This window comes from Paroedura picta, chromosome 8, assembly GCF_049243985.1.
Source record: "Paroedura picta isolate Pp20150507F chromosome 8, Ppicta_v3.0, whole genome shotgun sequence".
Lineage (NCBI taxonomy): Eukaryota > Metazoa > Chordata > Lepidosauria > Squamata > Gekkonidae > Paroedura > Paroedura picta.
Window position 1 is genome coordinate 6312100 of NC_135376.1, and position 23464 is coordinate 6335563.

The 23464-nt window shown below is 50.9% G+C and overlaps 1 protein-coding gene across 1 annotated transcript; it reads left to right on the forward strand.

The window, feature by feature from the left end:
- Positions 1 to 97: 97 nt before the first annotated feature.
- PSMD2 (proteasome 26S subunit ubiquitin receptor, non-ATPase 2) lies at positions 98 to 21548 on the forward strand. Its single transcript, XM_077348222.1, has 21 exons — positions 98 to 287; positions 3318 to 3374; positions 3899 to 4063; positions 4794 to 4915; positions 6417 to 6641; positions 7749 to 7907; positions 9527 to 9671; positions 10417 to 10477; positions 11499 to 11645; positions 12292 to 12398; positions 13699 to 13826; positions 14509 to 14596; positions 14784 to 14946; positions 16358 to 16459; positions 16562 to 16707; positions 17420 to 17503; positions 18460 to 18628; positions 19719 to 19813; positions 20255 to 20381; positions 20884 to 21002; positions 21225 to 21548. Exons 1-21 carry the CDS (start codon positions 141 to 143, stop codon positions 21405 to 21407), a joined length of 2739 nt encoding a protein of 912 aa, XP_077204337.1. The 5' UTR covers positions 98 to 140; the 3' UTR covers positions 21408 to 21548.
- Positions 21549 to 23464: the final 1916 nt, after the last annotated feature.

Genomic DNA, 23464 nt, shown 5'->3' on the forward strand with positions numbered 1-23464 from the left:
CGCGTGACGTCACGCGGCGTGCGCGCATCCCTCCTCCGCCTCCTCCGCCGCCGATTGGCCCAGCGAGGCCCCGCCCCGCGTCCGCGGGTGCGCCTGCGCGGTGCGTCAGTTTGCCTCCGCCGGAGAGGAAGCGGGCGGCCATGGAGGACGGCGGCGGCGGCAGTCAACGGCGGTCTCAGTCGGCCGCGGCGGCGGGCCCGGGGTCCGGGGACGACAAGCAGTCGGGGCCGTGGAGCAAGGACAAGAAGGACCCCAACGCCACGGCGGCGGACAAGGAGCAGGAGCTGGTGAGCACGAGCAGGAGCCGCCGCGCTGAGTCACCGCCAGGCCCGAAGGCCGGCACAGGGGGCGGGCCTGGCGCCTCTCGGGCTTCGCGGGGCCCTCTGGGCATGTGCAGAGCGCGGCGGACGGGGAGAGTTCCAGCCAGAGTTCCAGGGTCCGTTTTCCAAAGGGCGGCTGCAGGTCTCAGGCTGCTAGGTTAGGGCAGGGGTAGTCATGTCCATGGACTACAATTCCCATGAGCCCCTGCCAGCAAACGCTGGCAGGGGCTCATGAGAATTGTAGTCCATGGACATCTGGAGGGCCGCAGCTTGACTACCCCTGGGTTAGGGCTTCCTTTCTAGGTGGTGCCTTCTCTGAAGACAGATTCGGGTGGGTCTCCGTGATGGTCTGAAACAAGAGAACGAAGTCCGCTGGCACCATGAAGACCATCCTGGTTTAGTTCTGGCCATGAGCTTTGGTGTACCTGCACACTTTTTCATGTGCCCCACTCCATCTGGGTTAACATGGCACCGTCCATGAAGGCAGATTCAGGGGGGCAGCTGTGTCGCTCCGAAGCACGAGAACAAAGTGCGAGCCAAGTTGCACTCTTGAGACCAGCCCGGTTTCATTCTGGGGTTCAGCTTTCATGTTCAGGCTCACTTCTTCAGATACCCCATTCCATGTGGCTTAATGGCGTGCCTTCCGTGAAGGCAGATTCAGGTGGGCAGCTGCGTTAGTCTGAGACACTGAAACAAAGCGTGAGCCAAGTTGCACCATTATGACCGACAAAAGTATTATTCTGTGCATAAGCTTTTGTATGCATGCACACTTCTTCACATACCCCATTCCATGTGGGTTAATATCAGACTTCCCTGATATTAACTCAATCTGAAGAAGTGTGCATCATAGACTTCTATGATAGGCTCAGGTGGGTCGCTAAAGCAACAGGTCAAACTTGGAGTCCAGTGGTGCCTTGAAGACTGACAAAGCTGAATTCTGGCCATAAGCTTTCTTGTGCATGCACGTTTCTAAAGATACAGTGAAATACATTCGGATACATTCAGTGTATCTGAAGAACAATCAGTGCATAAAAAAAGGTAAAGGTTTCCCCTGTGCAACCTTGGGGTGACGCGTTTTCATGGCAGACTCAGTACGGGGTGGTTTGCCAGTGCCTTCTCCAGTCATTACCGTTTTACCCCCCAGCAAGCTGGGTACTTATTTTACCAACCGCGGAAGGATGGAAGGCTGAGTCAACCTTGAGCCGGCTGCTGGGATTGAACTCCCAGCCTCATGGGCAGAGTCAGACAGCATGTCACTGCCTTACCACTCTGCCCCACAAGAGGCTCTAATCAGTGCATACAAAAGCTTATACCTGGAATTAGACCTAGCTGGTTGTAATGATGCTACTGGACTCAGGCTTTGTTAAGTAGGAACTTGGGCGCTCTGAGTTAAGATGTGACTTGGCCATGAGGCATAGTGGATGATCAAAGGACCACGACATTCTCTCTGAGCCTGCAGAATTTGGGTGACGGCAAATGAAACAGCCATGTAGGAAGGAGGATGGAATAAACGGGTTCTTTCTCTACAGTTAAATGGGCATCTTATTTTAAGGTCCGTCAGTCTCTTGATGTGACACACAAGGAAGGTAGTCAGAGATGTTTAGAAACTTCAGCATGGTTTAGAAATCCTTGACATTGTCTGATCCAATTATTCGGCTTTGTACTTGGCAGCATGTTTCGTGAGAAGGGCCGGGTCAGTCAAAACGACAAGGGGCCTTTCATGGCTGCCTCATTGCACACATGGTATTGCGTCTCTCTATCGAGCCATCTTCCCAACCTTTGGTGTAAGCTAACTTGCAAGTCCAAATTTACTTAGTATGGTGATCTCCTTTAAAAAAGAGTTTTTAAAAAGCAGTAATGTGGCAGCCTGGAACCCACTTTTGCAGACTTCACATCCCACAGGGTGGGGATATGCTGATGTAGAGCACTTGGGAGTATAGTTAAGGAACTGTAGAGATGAAGATGGGCAGCCGTGTTAGTCTGTGTAACATTAGAAAAGAGCAAGAGTCCCATAGCTCCTTAAAGACAAACAAAATCTCTGACAGGGCAGGAGGTTCTGTGAAGAAGTGAGCAGTGACAATGGCTACCAATCGATTACTGGATCAGGCTTAAGGCACTGGTAGTCACCTTCAAGGCCCATATCCTGCATACCTCAAGGACCATCTGTTTGCCTGTATTCTCCGGAAGAGAGACTTGCTCCATCCTCTCTAACAGATTGGTGATCCCTGGCCCCAAAGACATCTGCCTGGCCTCAGCAAGAGCCAGGGCCTTTTTGAACATAGCCCCAACTTGGTAGAATGAGCTCTTCAATAAGATCAAGGCTCTATTGGAGCCCGAGCCATTCTGCAGAGCCGGCTAAATAGAACTCTTCCACCAGGTTTTGGGATGATGGCTAGTGACGGGGTCTCCCTGAAGCCTGGTCACATCCCTGTCAGGCAACTACTGTTTCGTTGTCCCCAAGCTCTTGGTCTCTCCTCTGTTAACCGTGGCAGTTAATTATCTGTACAGTGCTCTGGAGGTTTTTTTATGTTGTTAGCTAGAATCGTAGAATCATAGAGTTTGAAGGGACCTCCAGGGTCATTCCTGGAGGGAATTCACCTCCCATCCCACAGTGGCGATCAGGATTTCCCTGGGTATGTAAGGAAGGGCCACAAGAGACAAAGCAGATCCTGGCAGATCCTTTCCTGCCCACCCACTCACCATCTGCCTGAATTCATAAAATCAGCATTTTCTATGAATGTTATGCTTTGTTCTCACTGTTAAAAGTTCATTGTATGTTTTGTTCTTACTGGTTATCTGTACACCACCCTGAGATGGCCATTGTGAGGGGCGGTCTATCAATTAACTAACTAAATAAAAACTCATACCCTGCCACAAATTTTAGCCTTTAAGGTGCTCCTGGACTCTTGCTGTTTTCCACTGAAGAATTGTAGGTTGTCTGGTATCTGAGGCTTTCCCAGAGGCTGGAGTTTTCACCCTTTTTCGAACTCTTTACAGTCAGAAGAGGACAAACAGCTGCAGGATGAGCTGGAGATGCTCGTGGAGCGCTTGGGGGTAAGTTCCCTGGTTTTGAACGTTAGCTCACGGAGATCGAATAGAAACGAGACGCCACTGAGCATCCTGACAGCTGTTCTGATCGAGCAGTCCTGTCAGAAGCTCTCTCAGCCCCACCTCCCTCACAGGGTGTCTGTTGTGAGGAAAGGGAAGGCGATTGTAAGCCTGTTTGAGACTCCTTCGGGCAGTGAAAAGCAAGGCATAGAAACCAACTCTTCTTCCAAATCAATTGACTTTAAATTTCTAATATCCCTTTAAAATGGGCTCTCACAGTTAGCCGCTGTAAGCCATCTGGTCCAGGAGCAGTGGCCTATATAAATCTAATAAATGAATAAATATATCTGACGCCTAATATATCAGATAAATATATCTGATGCTTAAACTTTGCAGTTTGAGTTCTAAATGAGTAGCCATCACCAACCTGAGGGAGATATGCTGTGCTATGGGATAGGTGATCCTGCAGTTTAAATAGGGGAAGGGAGGGAGGCGGCTTTTGTCTGACACCAGCTGATTGGCTTGTGCAGGAGCACGACACGTCCCTCTACCGGCCCGCCCTCGAGGAGCTGCGGAGGCAGATCCGTTCATCCACCACTTCCATGACCTCTGTGCCCAAGCCCTTGAAGTTCCTGCGGCCCCATTACGGCAAGCTGAAAGAGATCTACGAGAACATGGCTCCTGGGGAGAACAAGGTATACACGCTGAGATCTTTGGCATAGGTTTGGCCCAGTTGCTCCCTTGCAGTCTTGCCTTTCTCTCTCTGGCTATCGTGGATTCCATACAGGTTGACGGTGAGGGAGAGGAATCCTCTCGGCACGCAGCTTTGTAATAGGAGGGCTTAACAGTTAAGCCGGCTCCATGGGGGTTGCTTGAGAGAGTAAGGATCCCAACCAAGAGGCATTTGACATTCTGTTGGCTTGAAAAAGCTACCGACCATTTCAGCTTACAGAGGAATTACCACGTGGGGCAGCCTTTTTCAATAATACTAAAATAATTTTTCAGGCTTTGAGGAGCCCAGGAAGTGATATCAGCTGGCCACGCCTCCCTGCCACACCCTCAGAAGTGAGATGTCATTGGAAGTGACATCACCCATCTTAACAGGCAGGCTGGAGGAGGACCGAGGGGTGGAGAGACAGGAAGCTGGGAGTAGGCGTGCAGGCTCTGTCCCCTCCCAGGCTTAGGAGCTCTGAGAACTCACGTGGGGGGGGGCAGTGGAAGTACCTGCTTCCGTAGCCTGTGGCTGAGTCCATTAAGGCAGGAGGGACCCCTCTGGGACGCCTGCAGACCCCTGGTTGGGGACCCTTGATGTAGGGAAATGCAGTCCGGAAGCCACTTGACCCAAATGAGCACTTGGGGCTGAGTGGGTGGGGGTTGGGTTGCAGCCTGTCCAGCTATAGCAAACTAGCGTCTTTCTTCCCACAGCGGTTTGCAGCGGACATAATCTCTGTTCTGGCCATGACCATGAGCGGAGAGCGAGAGTGTCTGAAATATCGGCTGGTTGGGTCCCAGGAGCCACTGGCCTCGTGGGGGCATGAATACGTCAGGTAAGAAGCTAATGTTAAAACTGGAACCCGGAAGCATTTTTCTTACCGTTTAGTGCAGGGGTGACCAAAATGTGGTGCTCCAGATGTTCATGGACTCCATTTCCCCAGGAGCCCCTGCCAGCATGACCAAATGGCAGGATCTCATGGGAACTGGAGTCCATGAATATCTGGAGAGCCAGAGTTTGGCATTCCCTGGGTTAGTGACTTCCATGATGTCCAGCTTTTCCTTCAGGGAGCCCAGAGAAGCCTCAATAATGGCCCTGAGTTCTTATCTAATGAGTTATGGGGTCATCACGTCACTCCTTATTAACGCCCCCCCCCCAGCCGCTTCTACGTCTCCTGTTGAGTGGGGGCAGGGAGGGCATTTTATTCTGCTGCCAGGTTGCATGGGGCTTTTATGTTTTATGGGGAGGGATTTTATTTACAGTGGGGTTTTATAATTTTGTCACCCAGCACGAACCAGTTATGGAAGTGGCAGGCTATCAATTAAATCATGCATACATACGTGCAGTGTTGTGGCCCATGACCCGCATGCCTGCTTCAGATGCCTTTAGCATAACCTGGCTACACGGTGCTGGAGTTAGTCACATGTAATTGGTGTTGGCTGAAGCCAGTGCTGGCCAAACTGGGGCTCTTCAGGTGTGGGTTCTGAGCCCCTGCCAGCATGGACATCTGGAGAGCTACAGTTGGGCCGCCTCGGATAAGCCAAAGAGTAATTGTGGCAGCTGCTGTTTCTCTGGCTAGATCATTCTTTGCCCAGGGAATATCTTTATTCGAACCCATCTTGCAGTCTGTTCATAAGCCATTACCAGCGCCAAATGTGTGGCTCTTCATTTTGAAGCACAGTGGCTTCTTAGAAGATTGAGGATCACAACTGATTAAAGTTACTTTCCCCCTGTAATCCGATCCCTCCAGCCCCCCCTGCTTTCTCTCCCACCAATTCCATGTGCGTAGCTACTTAACTTTACTATTGCAAAGTATCTTTTGAGGCAGTCGCTGTCCATCTAACGTGAATTTATGAAGTTTTACGTGTAAGGAAAAAGAACAAAAAGTAGAATCAATAGTCCAACAGTAATCAACATTTTTTCATTGCTTCCATCTCGAGGCGACTAGAAGCCTGGCTGCGGTTGCCGCATGAAAGAGAAATTCTCTTGCCAATGTTGGTGAATTGACAGGGGAAATGCCCAAAGAACATAGATTTGGGGTCTAATGGAAACTTAATCTTCATAATTCCTCATGTATTTCAGTCCAAAAGGCTCTGACTATTTTACAAGGCCACCACATGTGAAAAGACAAACCACTACCGAGCACACATCCTTGTCCTCTTTGGAAAACAGTGTTTTTGTAGCAGTATTGCCCACATGATGGCCTATGAGAAGTTGTCCATTGGGATCAAGCCCAGTGGCTTTGCTGTCGCTTTCCACCCTGCTAAATTTGTCCCCCTAGCATTGGGTTTGACGAGGCTCCCTTGTGACACTCCGTGCTTCCTCTGTCTCTGCAGGCACCTTGCCGGTGAGGTGGCCAAGGAGTGGCAGGAGATAGACGAGGCGGACAAGTCTCAGCGGGACACGCTCCTGACCTTGGTGAAGGAGATTGTGCCCTACAACATGGCCCACAACGCTGAGCATGAGGCCTGCGACCTGCTCATGGAGATCGAGCAGATGGACATGCTGGAGGAATACATCGATGACAACGCCTACGCCAAAGTCTGTCTCTACCTGACCAGGTGGGAGAGCTAGGCCAAGATTGTGTGTGTGTGTGTGTGTGTTTGTGTCTACACCCAGGAGATGTGAACTGCTGCTGTGATCTGGGAGCCTGGAGCTGAGCAAACCTGGCTATTCAGGCCCCTGTTGTTCCTATTACTGGGAAGTGAATTCCTGTGTCTTGTACAATGCACAATGTTTAAACTCCTTTGGTAACCTCGGCTTTCTCAACTAAACTTTCGTGAAACCCTGAGGTTTCTCGATGGCCCTGGAAGGGTTTCCCAAATGGGTGAAAGTTAATTAATTTTTATATCTTTTAAAAATCTACTAAACATTTTTCAGTGATATGACATGTGGTCATGTTGACCCGCCCCCTCCTCCCTCAATGGCCAATGATGGCCTTGAGGGGGTGGGAAGGGGAGGGGCCCTGGGTACACAGCTATGCTTCCCAATGACATTCTGAGCGATCTCAAAGCCCAAAGAAAGTGTTACGAGTTTCTCAACAGTAAGAAAGAGGAAGCCTGGGTAAACCGGTAAACCTCTGATTGAGGCCAACATATGCGCCACATGACATCAGATAAGGCCCCTCCCCTTCCTCCCCACCCCCAGCTGAAGATTGCTATAATGTCTGTGCCAGAAATTTTCTGACCTATATGGTGGTGCCTAACCCGATGGAAGGCAGTTTGAGTGAGCTGCCGTGTGGCTCTGCTGTAGAAGAGCTAGCTTACAGACCAGCGAGATCGCCGGGGTGTGATCGTTCAAGTGAACGAACCTTTGACTCTTGACAGCTCCTGCCAACAAAGCCATGTTGGCTTCTAGGGTGCTGCTGAACTTGAATCGAAGTGGGTGGAAGGTAGCGAATTGCTTGTGCTGGAGAATCTGGGCTGGGCTGCAGAGGGCTGACCCAACCCAGCAGAGCCGGTATGGACATTTCCTGTGGTGTAATACGAAACTTTCTTGCTGCTGCCTGAGAACAGCTGTTTATGGTATTGTCAGTGTAGCTTTCTCTGATTCACAGCAAGCAGGTAGATGGGGTGGGAGAGCTCTGGCTTTGTCAAAGAGCTCATGGGCTAGTTTGACCGCAGTGTGAGCACTAACCAGACTCCGTCCCTTCTTTGTCTCTCCCAAAGCTGCGTGAGCTACGTCCCTGAGCCGGAAAACTCTGCCCTTCTCCGCTGCGCCCTCAGCATCTTCCGCAAGTTCAACCGATACCCGGAGGCCCTGCGCCTGGCCCTCATGCTGAACGACATGGAGCTGGCAGAGAACATCTTCATCTCCTGCAAAGATGTGTACGTGGGGCCTTTATCCAGTGTAGCTGCCTCCACTGAGGTCCGGGGGATTGAGGGTTGTGGGAAAGGGAAGGAAGGAGATGAAAACGTGATGGCCGGAACAGACACTGCAAGCCTGAAGCAAGGATGCCAGCCCAGGGGGGACCTGGGGATCCCCTGGAATCTCAGTTCATTTCCAGAGATCAGTTTCCCTGGAGAAAAGGGCTGCTTTGGAGGGTGGACTCCATAGCATTATAAATAATGTAACAGGGGTAGTCAAACTGCGGCCCTCCAGATGTCCATGGACTACATTTCCCATGAGCCCCTGCCAGTGAACGCTGGCAGTGGCTCATGGGAATTGTAGTCCATGGACATCTGGAGGGCCGCAGTTTGACTATCCCTGTAATATAAGAAAAAAGGGTTTGCACAGAGATATTTAAACACCAAGCGAAATGCCTATGCAAATAATGGCTTAAGTTATAATAAACCATTGCTTTTCCTCCTTTTCAATTTTATTGGAAGTGTTCACAACAAATCATCAAGATGATCGTTTCTGTCAACAGACTTTTCTCAGTTGTTAATTCATACAAAAACAAAGTTTTTCCACACACTCCCAAGAAGAGTTTCCCCAAATATGCTGAGTTTCATGGCAGTTTAGCCTACATTTATCCCTCAGGCTTTTGTGACTATCGGGCTGTTCAATCAATAAATTGAAGGGAAAGATTTTGGAGCACGACTCTTGCTGAAATGATTTATTATAAGCCATTATTTGCCTAGGCATGGGGGGTTGGACTAGATGACCCAGGAGGTCCCTTCCAACTCTGTTATTCTATGATTCTTTTGGTGTTCCATGGCATTATACCCCACTGTGGTTCCTGTCCTCTCTAGGCTCCATCCCCAAATCTCTAGCAGTTTCCCATCCTGGGTCTGGCAACCGTACCCCGGCATCCTCTGCTGGTGGGCGGAGGGGTCCTGGCAACCCTAGCCTGAAGTCTTTACACGCTGTACACCGAATTCTACTTGGGCCTGTTTGTTGGGGCTTACTTCCAGGAAGGCGTCCTCAAGATTGTAGCATGGCCTTTTCCATTCCATCATCTTCTGTTGGCTCTTGGTTGACCTCGCAAGAAAGGGGAACAGAGTCAGCATGGAAGAACATGGTACAACAGAGACTGCATCAAAGGCAGATAACAGAGAAAGAGCAGCCTGGAAGGCTGATGGGCCAGTCAGGAGGCAGACAATGGTCACTGGGAAACCACTGACCAGTTTGTGACCGACCGTTTGGCGTGGAGAGAGCTGACCAAGAAGAGATCTTTTTCTCCCCCAGTATGGACCCACTTTCTCCCCCATGATAGGAGAGTGGGCAATTGTTCAAGACCTGTTTTAATGTTATAATTTAATGTTTTTTTTTTTACATTGATATTTTTGTGCTGATTTTATGTTTTACTCTACTGTAAACCACCCTAAGTCTCCCGAGACAGTGCTGTTAATACATAAAGTCATAACAACAAAGCCTCCTTGGTCAAATTGACTCTTGGAAGCCAGTTTGCCCCTCCCAAAAGGTGCCACTGGACTGGAATCTACCTTTTCTATTGCATGCCGACATGACTGTCCTCTGAAACCTTCCCTGCTCTGTTTCACAGTGTTGTTCAAAAGCAGATGGCCTTCATGCTGGGTCGACACGGAGTCTTCTTGGAGCTCAGTGAGGACGTGGAAGAGTACGAGGATCTCACGGAAATCATGTCCAATGTCCAGCTCAACAGTAACTTCCTGGCCCTGGCCCGGGAGGTAAGTCCCCTGGGGGTTGCTGTGGTTGGCAGATGCCACTGTTGGCTCATGAAAGTGACTTAGTTAGAATGGGGCTAGGAGGGTGACTTTTAGAGGGCACAGAATAGGGGTCGAGGTGAATGCTGATTGTTTCAAACAGGTTATTTGTAGAAGCACAATAATACTTTTGGAAGCAATGGGCAGGAACGCTTCCTTGATCCTGTTCAAACAAGGTAACCACTAGTACATTTTTAAAAGATCGCTCCTCTCGTCCCCTGTATTTGGGCTTCCGCCTCCTGCATCAGCCTTTTTGTGGCTGCGCCTATCCCCCTGGTTCAGAATTCCAAGGGTGCCCCAAAAGACTGGAGACCCTTGAAGTAATTTGTAGAAGTGAAGGAGTTTTGGCTTTGCCTGCAACCACCCTTTCCGATGCTGCATCGATGCTTGTCCTGTGCTGAGGAAGCAGTGCTGTTGGCCGCAGAGGCAATGGCCTGCTTCTCCAGGTGTCTGGGAAAGGTGCTTGACGAGGCCTCCAGAGAGCAGAAGAACTTTCATGAACTAGCTGGGCTCACCTGGAGCACCTTTGCTTAAAAGAGACTCCCAGAACCGTCATAGCAAACCTCAGATCCCCATTGGCAAGGGAGCCGGTCTTGCTTACCCTAGCAGTTACTGTGTGCCTCAAAATGCATCTTGGGAATGGATAGTCAGCGGGGGAGCTGTCCGATGCATGTGACGGAAGACGCATAACTCCTTCTTTTCCTTGCAGCTGGACATCATGGAGCCCAAGGTGCCAGATGACATTTACAAAACTCACCTAGAAAACAACCGTAAGTCCTAGCGATGGGGGCGTGGTTGGGTTGAAATCTATTGGGAGACCAAGCTCACATTGTCACGAGTCTTGGTTTGGCTCACAAGCTGCGTTTACGGTGGAGGCCAGTTCCGGCTACAGGCACCCCGCATCTATATTTCTGGTATACAGTGGCCTCAGTCTTTTGCAATGTTCTTTGCACAGGCGTGAATGCGACAGGCTTTTCCTTTCTCTTCTTTGGGGTGGGGGAGTAAAACATTCTTTTCTAGGCATTACTTCCAGCTTGGCGTTCCCCACATCAGGGTTCCGAAGCAGTTTGTGAATGCAATGAGGGAGAACATTTATTTATGTTTATTTTATTTATTTTCTAAATAAGAAATCTGTTGACACTGGGTTTGCATCTGTGGTGTGAGACCAGAGCGTTCGACATCTTTAGCGGGTCCATACCTGTAGTGCAGACTCTCTCGACTTCTTTACTGTTCCTCCAGCATGTCCATCTGCTCGATCTCTTAAAACATGGTTCAGGCTTTGAGAAACCCCGGAAATGGTGTGTCCACGCCCACCCAGGGCCCCTCCCCTTCCTACTGTCTCCAGGCCAATCATTGGCCATTCTGGGAGTGGGACAGGGGTTGGGTTGACATGACCATATATGGTCATGTCACCCATAAGCATTTAACAAATTTAAAAATAATTAAATCTCACCCATTTGGGAAACCCTTCCAAGGCTGTCAAGAAACCGCAGGATTTCCTGAACCCTGGTTGAGAAAGCCACTTGTAGTCTCTTCCAGCCACTTAACTGGATGGGCTGGTATACTGCACTGCAGTCACCAAAGCAACGTTAACCAGGGCAGTGTCTTTAAAGGCTTCTTGCTGTTTCCGGTCAGCCGATCACCAAACGGGTTTTGCGGTATACTGGCTGTGGCCAGTTGGTTGCCTGTACGCCGAACCAAGCACCCTCGGGCAGTATATCTGTCCCCAAGGCCCTGGACACGTGGCAACAGTGACCGGTCCTCTCTTGCATCCCCCTCCCCCTCCTGCAGGGTTTGGCGGTAGCGGCTCTCAGGTGGACTCTGCTCGCATGAACCTGGCCTCATCTTTCGTGAACGGTTTTGTGAATGCTGCTTTTGGGCAGGACAAGCTGCTGACAGACGACGGCAACAAATGGCTGTACAAGAACAAGGACCACGGTGAGGTGGGGAAAGGGGGCAGCTGATCCATTCCTGGGGTCTGGCAAGGGAAGGTCAGGAAGGCTGGGGTTCATCTGGTGCCAAAGCATCTCTGGAGGGCACTGTGGCTGGCAACCTAGCGGTGGGTATGACCGGTACAAAAACAGGTCATGTTTGGTAGTGCTCATCTGCTGGGATAGTCATAGAGATAACAAGTAGGTTATTTCCTTCCTTCCTTCCCTCCCTCCCTCCCTCCGGCTTCCTGGTACACAAATACAGAGGTGCAGTTAGTGTTGGTATCCCAGAATGCTCTGGGGCACAGTCGTGGCCAATAGCATCATCTCAGGTTGACTGGCTGATTCAGAGCCAAACTGGATGGGATCCAATGGTGGTAGTCCTATTCTTGTGTCTCTTCCATTCACACAAAGCTGAAGATCTGTTACAGCAGTAGCTATGCTCAAGTGAGCAGTGTTTGAGTCTAGGGGCACATTTAAGACCAGTGCTTAATTCGAGGCGATTCATCTTTCACAAATGGCTGCCACGGGCACATGTGGCCCTACAAGAGACTTCAAAAGGAACCGGGTTGGTCAGTGTGGCCAGCGTCCTGGGCTGGCCAGGGCTGCAGCTTGGCTCTGATCCAAGGCGTGTCTCTTCCTGTATACCGCAGGGATGCTGAGTGCCGCAGCTTCGCTGGGTATGATCCTATTATGGGATGTCGACGGAGGGCTCACGCAGATTGACAAGTACCTGTATTCTTCCGAAGACTACATCAAGGTGAGCAGTCCCAAACTCTGGCTTCTAATGTGGCAAGGCTAATTCATGACCCACGAGAACCAGTGCTGTCTTGGACGAATGGTGTGACTGAGGTTTTTGTTAGACAATGATTTAACGACCGTTCAGATCACTTCCTGAGAATGTTGGCAGAAGCAGTTTTATCATGGAGTGGTCTGGATTACTTCCTAATTCATTTGGGAAGTGTTCTCCTTGGTTTCAGGGCTATATCCCTATCACTTCTATTGGTTACTATAAAAAAGGCCAAACACAGGCAAGATGGAATACACTCTCAACATCCCAGTACGTAGGAAGGCTTAAAGGTGTATTCCCTGGATGGAACAAAGATTGCTCTTGTGCATCTGGAGTAATAAAGAGGCCATCTCACAGGTGCTGTGACACTGTCCTTTTGTGTGTTCCTCATTTTGTGGTGACCCCCAACCATTAAATTATGCAAGTGTTCTTTCATGGCATGGAGATCCATTGTTCATGATTGTATATAAATTGGGTTTGCTGGCAGGGGCTCATGAGAATTGTAGTCCATGAACATCTGGAGGGCCACAGGTTGACTACCCCTGGACTACATGACCCAGGAGGTCCCTTCCAACTCTATGATTCTACAATTCTAAGTTGATAGTTGTCAGTGTTTACGTTTGAGCAAAGAACACATTTTGAAAGCAGGGTGTAACTTTGTCCAGCAAACAAAGGAATTTTCATTCTCCGTTACTGTTGAGTGTCTTACATAAATGGTTGTTTCCAGAGAAGTAGGTCTGTGATACATGTATTTATAAGTAAATCTAGGAAGGGGAGGCTGGGGGGGAAAGGAGCAGAGAGCCTTGCTACAAATCAACGACGAACTGTCTACAGCAGAAGATTGATTGCTTAATTCATTAGATTTTTATGCCGACCATCCTGGTTACCCGGCTCTGGGCAGCGCACAACATTAGAATACTAATACACCTAAAAGTTAAATTTGATTAAAACAATTTAAATAGAATGAAAACAGTTAAGATAACAGTCAAAACTACTTAAAACGAGGAGATCAGCCCTTTCCTGTAGCTTCAGAGCCGCTCCCGTTGAGCTGTTAGGAATTGTCCCTCAGCCCCTTAAGCCTGAAGCTCGGATCCCAGCTGTGGTGAGGCTCTGTTTCTTGCTCATGATACGGAGGTGTGCTTTTGGTGCAGGTAACTTCCCCGTTCTCCATTTCGGGAGAGCATCTTAGTTCAGGGCCCTTGCCAAGGCCGGGCATCCAGGATCGTGGCTGATGCGAAGCTTGATATTGTTTTGGTTTTTGGTCCTGCAGTCCGGGGCGCTCCTGGCTTGTGGCATCGTGAACTCCGGGGTGAGGAACGAGTGTGACCCAGCTCTTGCCTTGCTCTCTGACTACGTCCTCCACAACAGCAACATCATGAGGATCGGGGCCATCTTTGGGTAAGGGCCCGCTGGAATTGTCTTTTCCTTCCGCATGGGATGTCATACATTATGGGTGGGCAGTGGTCACTTTTGGAGTTTTGGCACAGAGTGGTGGGTGCAGCCACAAGATGGCCATTGCAGAAAGGCTCCCACAGGAGACGAAGCCGGCCACAAAACCGTTCCAGCAGCTTAAGTTCAGTCCAGCAAAGAAGATTGCTATGCTGTGCTGTGGTGGCAGCTGGTACCAAAGCAGTGTGGTTAAAAGTGTGTGAGATATTCAGTGGCCAGTCAGAAGCCATGCTGAAAGACCTGCCTGCCCCAGCCCAATTTCTTAAAAAACTGGGGAGCTAGAAGAGGTCGGTGGGTGCCTCATTGGGGGACTCCTATCTTACATAGCCTCTGTGGCACTGTGAGAGAGTCATCACGGTGCAGTGGTTAGGAGCATGGAATTCTAATCTGGTGAGCTGGGTTTGATGCCCCGCTCCTCCACATGCAGCCAGTTGGGTGACATTGGCCTCACCACAGCACTGATAAAGCTGTTCTGACCGGGCAGGAATATCAGGGCTCTCTCGGCCTCACCCACCCCACAGGGTGTCTGTTGTGGGGAGAGGAATGGGAAGGCGACTGTAAGCCACTTTGAGCCTCCTTCGGGTAGGGAAAAGCGGCATATAAGAACCAACTCTTCTTCTTCTACTCGCAGGCTAGGGTTGGCGTATGCCGGCTCCAACCGAGAGGACGTCCTCACCTTGCTGCTTCCTGTAATGGGAGATTCCAAGTCCAGCATGGAGGTAAGGGTGTGACACCTGAGCAGTGGTATCGGGTGCATCATATATTAGGAAGCAAAAGCAGGGGTTTATGGGAACTGTAGTCCATGGAGCTCTGTAGAGCCACGATTTGGCCACTCCTGGTCACTCAAACAACCCGCAGTATATCATATGCCAGGAGCACTTATGCCAACTGAACTCCCTTCCCCAGGTGGCAGGTGTGACGGCCCTGGCCTGCGGAATGATCGCCGTGGGTTCATGCAACGGAGACGTTACTTCCACCATCCTCCAAACCATCATGGAGAAGTCGGAGACGGAGCTGAAGGACACGTATGCCAGGTGGCTGCCTCTCGGCCTAGGCCTTAACCATCTAGGTAAGCCCAGAGCTGGTCAGTGGCTGCCCAACAGGAAAGGTGACAGTTGGCCGCGCACGCTTGAATGGTACCTGCAAGTTAAGAGCATGAGAGAAGCCACGTTGGTTAAGGCCAATGGCCCATCCTGTCCATTGCTGTGGGTCACAGAGTGGCTAAACCCCGGTGCCATCAGGAGGTCCACCAGCAGGGCCAGAACTCCAGAGGCCCTCCCAGTGTGGCCCCCTCAAGCACCAAAAAGATGAAATTAATGGAAAAGAAATTCTGTCTCGGCATCCGGATGAAGTTCCTGACAGTGAAAGTGGTTCCTCAGTGGAAGAGGCTTCCTCGAGAGGTGGTGGGTTCTCCATCTTTGGAGATTTTTAAGCAGAGGCTGGATAGTCATCTGATGGAGAGGCTGATTCTGTGAAGGCTCAAGGGGGTGGCAGGTGACAGTGGATTGTGAGTGACCTGCATTGTGTGGGGGGTTGGACTAGATGACCCAGGACGTCCTTTCCAACTCTAGGAGTCTCGGATTAAGACACAGCATCATTCCATCTGACAGTGTGTTCCATCTATACCAGGGGTGGCCGGAGTCTGGCTCTCCAGATGTCCATGGACTACAATTCCCATGAGTCTCTGCCAGCATAGACATATGGAGAGTCACAGTTTGGCCACCCCTGATCTATTCCTTGCAGCGCATAGCCACGGATGGGCCTCTGCTCCAAATATTTATCCAGTCCCCTTTTGAAGCTGTCTGTGGTTTTTGCAGTCCTGATAGAGCTGTTCTCACAGAGAAGTTCTGTCAGAGCTCTCTCAACCCCACTCAGCTGCCAGAGTGCCTGTTCTGAGGACAAGAAGGGAAGACGATAGTAAGCTGCTTTGAGACTCCTCCTGGTAGTGAAAAGCAGAGTATAAAAGCCAGTTCTTCTTCCTAACTCCATTGCATGCCCCTCAGTTCTTGCGTTGTAAGAAATGGAAAAAAGTACTTCTTTCTCTGCTTCCTCTGTCCCATGGGTAAGTTTATAAACTTCTATCATGTCACTCTTCAGTCATAGTTTCTCCAAGCTAAAGACCCCCAGCTTCATTGGGAAATTATTCCATCCCCTTAATTGTTTTATTTGCCTTTTGCTGCACCTTTCTAATGCCATAATACAGGGGTGGCCAAACTGTAGCTCTCCAATGTCAAAAAAACTGCAATTCCCATGAGTCGTTGCCACCATGCTCCTATCGGGCTCGTGGGAATTGTAGTCCACGGACATCTGAAGAGCCACAGTATGGCCAGTCCCTGCCGTAATATCTGTTGGAGGGGGCCAGAACTGCACACAGTATTCCAAATGAGGCTGTACCATCGATTTATATCAGGCATTGCGAGAAGTCTTGAGAGGGTCTGTTTTGGGCCGCCCTCATAAGCTGCTGCCCCTTCTTCCAACAGGGAAAGGCGAGGCCATCGAGGCCATCCTGGCAGCGCTGCAGGTTGTGTCGGAGCCCTTCCGCAGCTTCGCCAATACCCTCGTGGACGTCTGCGCCTATGCAGGTAGGTCTGGGTTCGGCCTAGCTTGGATTTTTTTCGAGGCAGCGTGGGAGCCGGGCGTGTTGGCGGTGCACCTCCTGTTGACTTGTGCGTCTTCCCCTCCAGGCTCCGGCAACGTGCTGAAGGTCCAGCAGCTGCTTCATATCTGCAGTGAGCACTTCGATTCCAAGGAGAAGGAGGAGGAGAAAGAGAAGAAGGAGAAGAAGGATAAGGAGAAGAAGGAGACCTCTGCTGACATGGGGGCCCATCAGGTAGGGTGAGGCAGACTTCTGGAGCTGCCCGCTGCTGAATCAGACCCCTGCTCCCTCAAGGCCACTGCTGTCTATTGGTGAAGGCTCCCCAGCGTCTCTGGCAGAGGCCCTCTAGATCACCTCTTGCCTGGTCCATTAAACAGGAGTTGACCTGCATGCCAAGCAGATGCTCCTCCACTGAGCCCTCGTCCCTCTCCTGAATACTGACTATTCAGATTGGCAGCGGCTCTCCAGGGTCTCTCAAGCCAGGGGTCTTTCCCATCTCCTGCCTGTTCCTTTTAACTGGAGATGCCAGGGATTGAACCTGGGACCTCCTGCATGCCAGGCAGATGCTCTTCCACTGCGTTTGCTGGCAGGGGCTCATGGGAATTGTAGTCCATGGACATCTGGAGGACCACAGGTTGACTACCCCTGGTTTACAGCACATTAACGACATCGGCAGTAATTAACAGTTCATTAAATTAAAATCTAAAATAGATATATTTAAGCATTTAATACAGCACTTGGTGTTAAATGTAGACTGATGCTGCGGCTATTTTGTTTTCATCTTCTGATCTTCCGGAGAGCTAGAGTGTAGTCTGGGGGCCTCTTTTTGACAAGGAGGGGCCTGGTAGATGTTTGAGGGGTACGTGCCAAATTGAGAGCGGCCCATTCTGTCCACGCCACAGGGCGCCTTGCCATTTCAATTAAGCCTCTTTCTTTCCTCTTGCAGGGCGTCGCAGTGTTGGGGATTGCGCTCATTGCCATGGGGGAAGAGATCGGGGCTGAGATGGCTCTGCGAACCTTTGGTCATCTGGTGAGTTCGGTGCTTTATCCATGGAGGGGGTGGGGGAAGGAGATTAGAGCGGTCCCACATGGCTGTGTCATACAGCAGGAATGCCTCTCAGTCCAGCCCTGGTGAGGCAAGGCTCCCTGCGTAAAGGCTATCTGCATAAAGTGGCGTTTCTGTCAGTCATCTGTACAAAGGGGTGGCCAGACTGTGGCTCTCCAGATGTCCATGGACTACAGTTCCCATGAGCCTCTGCCACCCCTGCCGTAGGTGCCGAGGCACGGGTTGAAAGCCGGGGGCCAAAAGCTCTCCGGCTGTTCCCCTTTGCTCGGTGCCTCTGGCCAGCTTTGGCTACCCTCCTGGTAAACAAGAGGCGGAAATCAGCTTGCCCGGCTAGCAAATGTTAGTGTCATGTAAGACTAAACCACCTGTTCTTCGACAAGAGCTACTTCTGAGTATTGAGAAACACCTTGAGCGCTCCCACAGGTCCCTGGATTTTTTTCTGCCCTCGAAACACAGAGTATGGACTAGGAAGGTCCCCCAAAACATAAGCTGCGCAGTATGGAGAACCCCATAACCTAAACGCCTTTGGAGGTGAAGCCTAGAGTAGGTCTTTTTGTGATTCCCCCCCCCCTTGGGGGGGGGCGGTATTTCTCAATGTGGGTCACAAGGTGCATAAAAGTGGAATCCAGGCGTTTAAAAAGTGGATCACTCTGCCAAAAAACTTGGGAGCCTCTTGTCTGGTTGATGCAGCCGCTCCTGTGTAGCCCCATCAGTGAACTGCTAGAAGCTCACGAACCACCTGTTGTATCTAAGGGACCGGCCTTCTGAATACGTTCCCCAGAGAGCACCAAGCTCCACCAACGGCAACCGGCTGCAGGTCCCTGGCCCCAAAGAAATATGCCTGCAAGCTAGCTCTCAGTCTAAAGCACTCTTGATGGAGCGCCAGGGCACTGAAACCTTTTCCCATCCGTGTTCTGCAGCTACGGTACGGGGAGCCGACCCTCCGCCGTGCTGTGCCCCTGGCCTTGGCTCTCATCTCGGTCTCCAACCCCCGCCTGAACATCCTGGATACGCTCAGCAAGTTCTCTCACGACGCCGACCCAGAAGTGTCCTACAACTCCATCTTCGCCATGGGCATGGTGGGCAGCGGTAAGGCTCTTCTGGGATCTCGGGGGATAGAATCATAGAATCATGGAATCATAGAGTTGGAAGGGGCCATACAGGCCATCTAGTCCAACCCCCTGCTCAACGCAGGATCAGCCCTAAGCATCCTAAAGCATCCAAGAAAAGTGTGTATCCAACCTTTGCTTGAAGACTGCCAGTGAGGGGGAGCTCACCACCTCCTTAGGCAGCCTATTCCACTGCTGAACTATCTGTTGTGAAAATTGTGACTGTGAAAATTTTTTTCCTGATATCTTGCTGATCCTGCACTGAGCAGGGGGTGGGACTAGATGGCCTGCATGGCCCCGTCCCATTCTAGGATTCTAGAGGTCTTATTTCAGCCATGGAATGGGCTGCCTGAGGAGGTGGTGAGCTCCCCTTCTCTGACAGTCTTCAAACAGTGTCTGGACAGATCCTTCTCCTGGATGCTTGTGGCTGATCCTGCGTTGAGCAGGGGGTGGGACTAGATGGCCTATAGGGTCTGTTTGGATAGACTGACTGCTTTGGGGGTACGATAGGGTGCTCCTCTTTAGAGAACAGAGCCTCACTGCTCAGATGGCAGACTTGCCGAGTTTTGAGAGGACAAAGGCCTTTGTAGAATAGCAACCTCAAACGGAGATGTTTTATTCTACCCTCCAGTATGGCTTTGAATGTACAGGATACAACTGCCTTTAGTTTCCTACCTAGATTTGAAATGCTGAACTAACCAAGCTTGTTGTACTTGGGGAATCTTCACGTGCCTTGAGATTAAAAATTTCACTGTCAGCAGGCCCTAGTTACGTGTCCCCAGGGGGCTGTGCCTGAAACAGCGATTTACTGCATTCTGTTTTTTAAAAGTGCCCTTGAATTTGAAAATAACCTTGCTGTGCCCTCAAGGCCCCGTTTTATCGAGGGCAGAGAGCCCCACTGATCTTTGGCTCTTTCTTGGTCGTTTTGCGACTACCGGCACAGCCCTGAATTGCTGGGATCTTGTGGCAGCTGGGGGTGGGCCGAAGGAGGGCCAGCAGGTGCTGGAAGCTGCTGCAGAGGCCAAGCTAAGCATCCCAGCCCCCTTGACGCTGTTTTCTTGACTCCACAGGCACCAACAACGCCCGTCTGGCAGCCATGCTAAGGCAGTTGGCGCAGTATCACGCCAAGGATCCCAATAACCTCTTCATGGTGCGGTTGGCTCAGGTAACTCAGGTTGGCTCAGGGGCTTAAACACTGACGGGTGCGAACGGGCAGCAGAGTGACAGGCGAGGGCAGACCAAGTGGGAAATGAATTTATTTGCTGCAGTGGTGGCCCAACTGTGGCTCTCCCGATGCCCGTGGACTACAATTCCCATGAGCCCCTGCCATGCTGGTAGGGGCTCATGGGAATTGTAGTCCACGGGCATCGGGAGAGCCACAGTTGGGCCACGCTTGTAGTAGGGTTTTCAAGCTGAGAGAGGTGCTTGGCCCTTGCCTGCCTCTGCGTACCGACGCCAGGCTTCCTTGGAGGTCTCCCATCCAAATCCTAACCAGGGCTGTCTCTGCTTAGCTTCCCAGAGTCTGTGGCTCAGGTCATGGGCTGCATCTTGGCCTGATAGGTGGTGACAACGTCCATGACGTTGCTATGCGTTTTCTGCTTTGCAGGGCCTGACTCACCTCGGCAAGGGGACCCTCACCCTCTGTCCCTACCACAGTGACCGGCAGCTCATGAGCCAGGTGGCTGTGGCAGGCCTCTTGACCGTCCTGGTGTCTTTCTTGGACGTGCGCAATAGTAAGTACCTCCCCTGGAGTCGGGGAACACCACTAGTGCGCTGTTCCTTTGCACAGCTTCTTCGTGGTGGATTACAGAGCACTGGCTTCCATGTATGAGGAAGGGAGCTAAGCTGATAACAGCCTTTCTCAGCCTTGTTTCGTTGTGGACTTACCACTGAAAGGTTTTTCAGTCTTCAAGGTACCAGGAAGGGATGTCAACTGGCCATGCCTCCCGGCCACGCTGAGAGGAGCCTCAGCCATCAAAGGGTTAAATGGCCTGGGCCCCTCCTCTACCTGCACTCTCCAGGTCCATCATTGGCCATTTTGGGAGGGGGCAGGTCAGCCTGCCCAAATAAAGATAGATTTTTTAAAAACGACACTTTTTCTTTCCTCTTTCCTCGGAGCTGGAAACGGCAGGTCAGCTGCCCATGTGTAAACCCCGACGCCTCCATATTATCGAGGGTACTGTGTTTGGGAAACCGCGCTCCAGTCCCTGAATCTTGTCCTCCGCTCTCTCCTAGTAATCCTGGGCAAGTCCCACTACGTGCTGTACGGACTTGTCGCCGCCATGCAGCCGCGCATGCTGGTGACCTTCGATGAGGAGCTGCGCCCCTTGCCGGTGTCTGTGAGAGTGGGGCAGGTAAGGGGAGCCGGGGGTCCTCTCGCCGTATGCTGAGCGGTTTCTCTTCCGGAGACCTGCTGCCTGCTTTAGGCAGCCCTGGTTCGCAAAGGAGTATCTTTGCATCCCAGCTGGGGATGAAGCCCTGGGCTTCAGGTGGGCAGTGGGGAGGGATTGCTCTTTGTGTGTGTGTCGGGGCGGGGGGGGGGGCACTCAGATTCTAATTGACTGCCTCCCTTTTAGGCAGTGGATGTGGTGGGCCAGGCTGGGAAGCCCAAAACCATCACTGGCTTTCAGACTCACACGACGCCTGTCCTGCTGGCCCACGGCGAGCGGGCGGAGCTGGCCACAGAGGAGCACCTGCCCGTCACGCCCATCCTGGAGGGCTTTGTCATCCTGCGCAAGAATCCGAACTACGACGTCTGAACGGGGTTGGGGGGGGAGGGGAGGGGAGGGGAGGGAGTGGGTCGGTGGCACTGTGTGGGGGAGTGCTTCTCCCCTGTCCCGTTTTTTTTTTTTGTTACAGAAATCCTACTTCGTAGGAGATTAAACTTGACTTCAGAACGAGCCCGAATTCTCGTTTTCCTTGCCGGAGAAAGGGCTCTAATGCATTTTTTTTTCTTTTGCCTTGGCCAACAAGTGGAAGCAGAGACGACCCGTCAGCCCGAAATGAGTAGACAAGAAAGAAATTTTCAAGCCGGAGATGGTAAAAATTTTATTCAAACAATAGAACGAGTTCCTGGGTATAAAACCTCATTTTCGTATTTAACTTCATCACTGAAATTATTTCTTAATTGTTTTTTGTTGTTGTTTTTTTCAAGGATACTAACAAAGTCTTCAACACACTACCTCAGGGGTAGTCAAACTGCGGCCCTCCAGATGTCCATGGACTACAATTCCTATGAGCCTCTGCCATCATTTGCTGGCAGGGGCTCATGGGAATTGTAGTCCATTGACATCTGGAGGGCCACAGTTTGACTACCCCTGCACTACCTTACATTTTATACCTTGTATTATAAGCCATATAACTTGGGTCTATTAATATCAAAGGTCCATAAAGGTAACTATCTTATAAATGATTTTATAGGATCATTTATAACAGTGGTCCCCAACCTTTTGAAGGTTGAGGACCGCCTTCGGGGGTGAGGAAGAGCCGGCGGCCCGGGCGGCGTGCATGTGCCTTGGCGCCCCCTGGTGTTGAAAATGTGCATGCACAGAGCTGCCGGGCATGTGCGCTTTCACCACCAGGTGCGCTAACGCGCATGTGCGGCAGCTCCGCGCATGTGCGTTTGTGTCCGCAGGCATGCCGGCGGCCGCGCATGCCTCTCCCCCCCCCCCCCCCCCCAGCAGCAAGAAGCTAGCCGGGCCGCAAGCGAAGTGGCCGCTTTGGCAGGTGCTTTTCTCGTGGCTTGGTGAGCTTCTCGCTGTGGGGGGGGGGGAGGCAGGCATGGACGCCGGTGGCCCGCTACCGAGGCTTTTGCGGCCCGCTACCGGGCTGCGGACCGGAGGTTGACGTCCTCCGATTTATAAGATGGTAACCTTCATGGACCTTTAATATCATGGACCTTTGATATTAACAGACCCAAGTTATATGGCTTAAAATATAAGGTATAAGATATAAGGTAGTGTGTTGAAGACTTTGTTAGTATCCCTGAAAAAAAAAACTAATTAAGAAATAAGTTTACTGATGAAGTAAATTACGAAAATGAGGTTTTATAGGAATTCGTTCTATTGTTTGAATAAAATTTTTGTCATCGCCATCTTGGAAATTTCTTTCTTGGCCAACAAGTGGGCCGGATGCAGATCAATTGTGCCTCCTGAGCCTTGCTGGGTCGGTGTTGGGTCGGTGTTGGCAATATCTCCATGGAAGTGAAATCTGGGCAAAGCAGTTCAGGGGATTGTGCCGCTGCTGACGTTGACGATGGAGTGCCAGGGCCTCTTTTCTCATTCCAATATTGGGGTATCTTTACAGTTCAAGAATATTTTGGGGAACGGTTGGGAGGGGCCTTCTTCAAGGTCACAGACTACAAGGCTGTAGAATACGGCAGAGTTCGGAGAGGTGATCAAAAAAGTTGCATTCTGTATTGTTTCTTAAAATCTGTATTGTTTCTTAAAATGATGCCAGCTCAGCTTGACGTGGCCGAACAACTCTGCCTTTGTTCTGCTTGCAGTCACTGCTCTGTTTTAACTTCGTGACAAGGGCAGATGCGCAGGAGAAATTCGATCGCAAGGGATTCCACACCACTGATGACTCATGGTGACCCTTGCCCTCCAAAATGAACTGTTGTTATCAGCTGTGCTCAGTTCACCCTACCCGAGGGCTGCAGCTTCCATGGCCCTTTCTGCATGCATAGCTTATTCCAGATTATCATTGACTGGAAGTTGATATATCTTGAATTCAGATCATGTGTTTGCAGTCTGCCAGCTACCTGGCATTATCTCTTCAAACCAATTGCAAAAGATGAGCAAAGCAAGACGGCTTA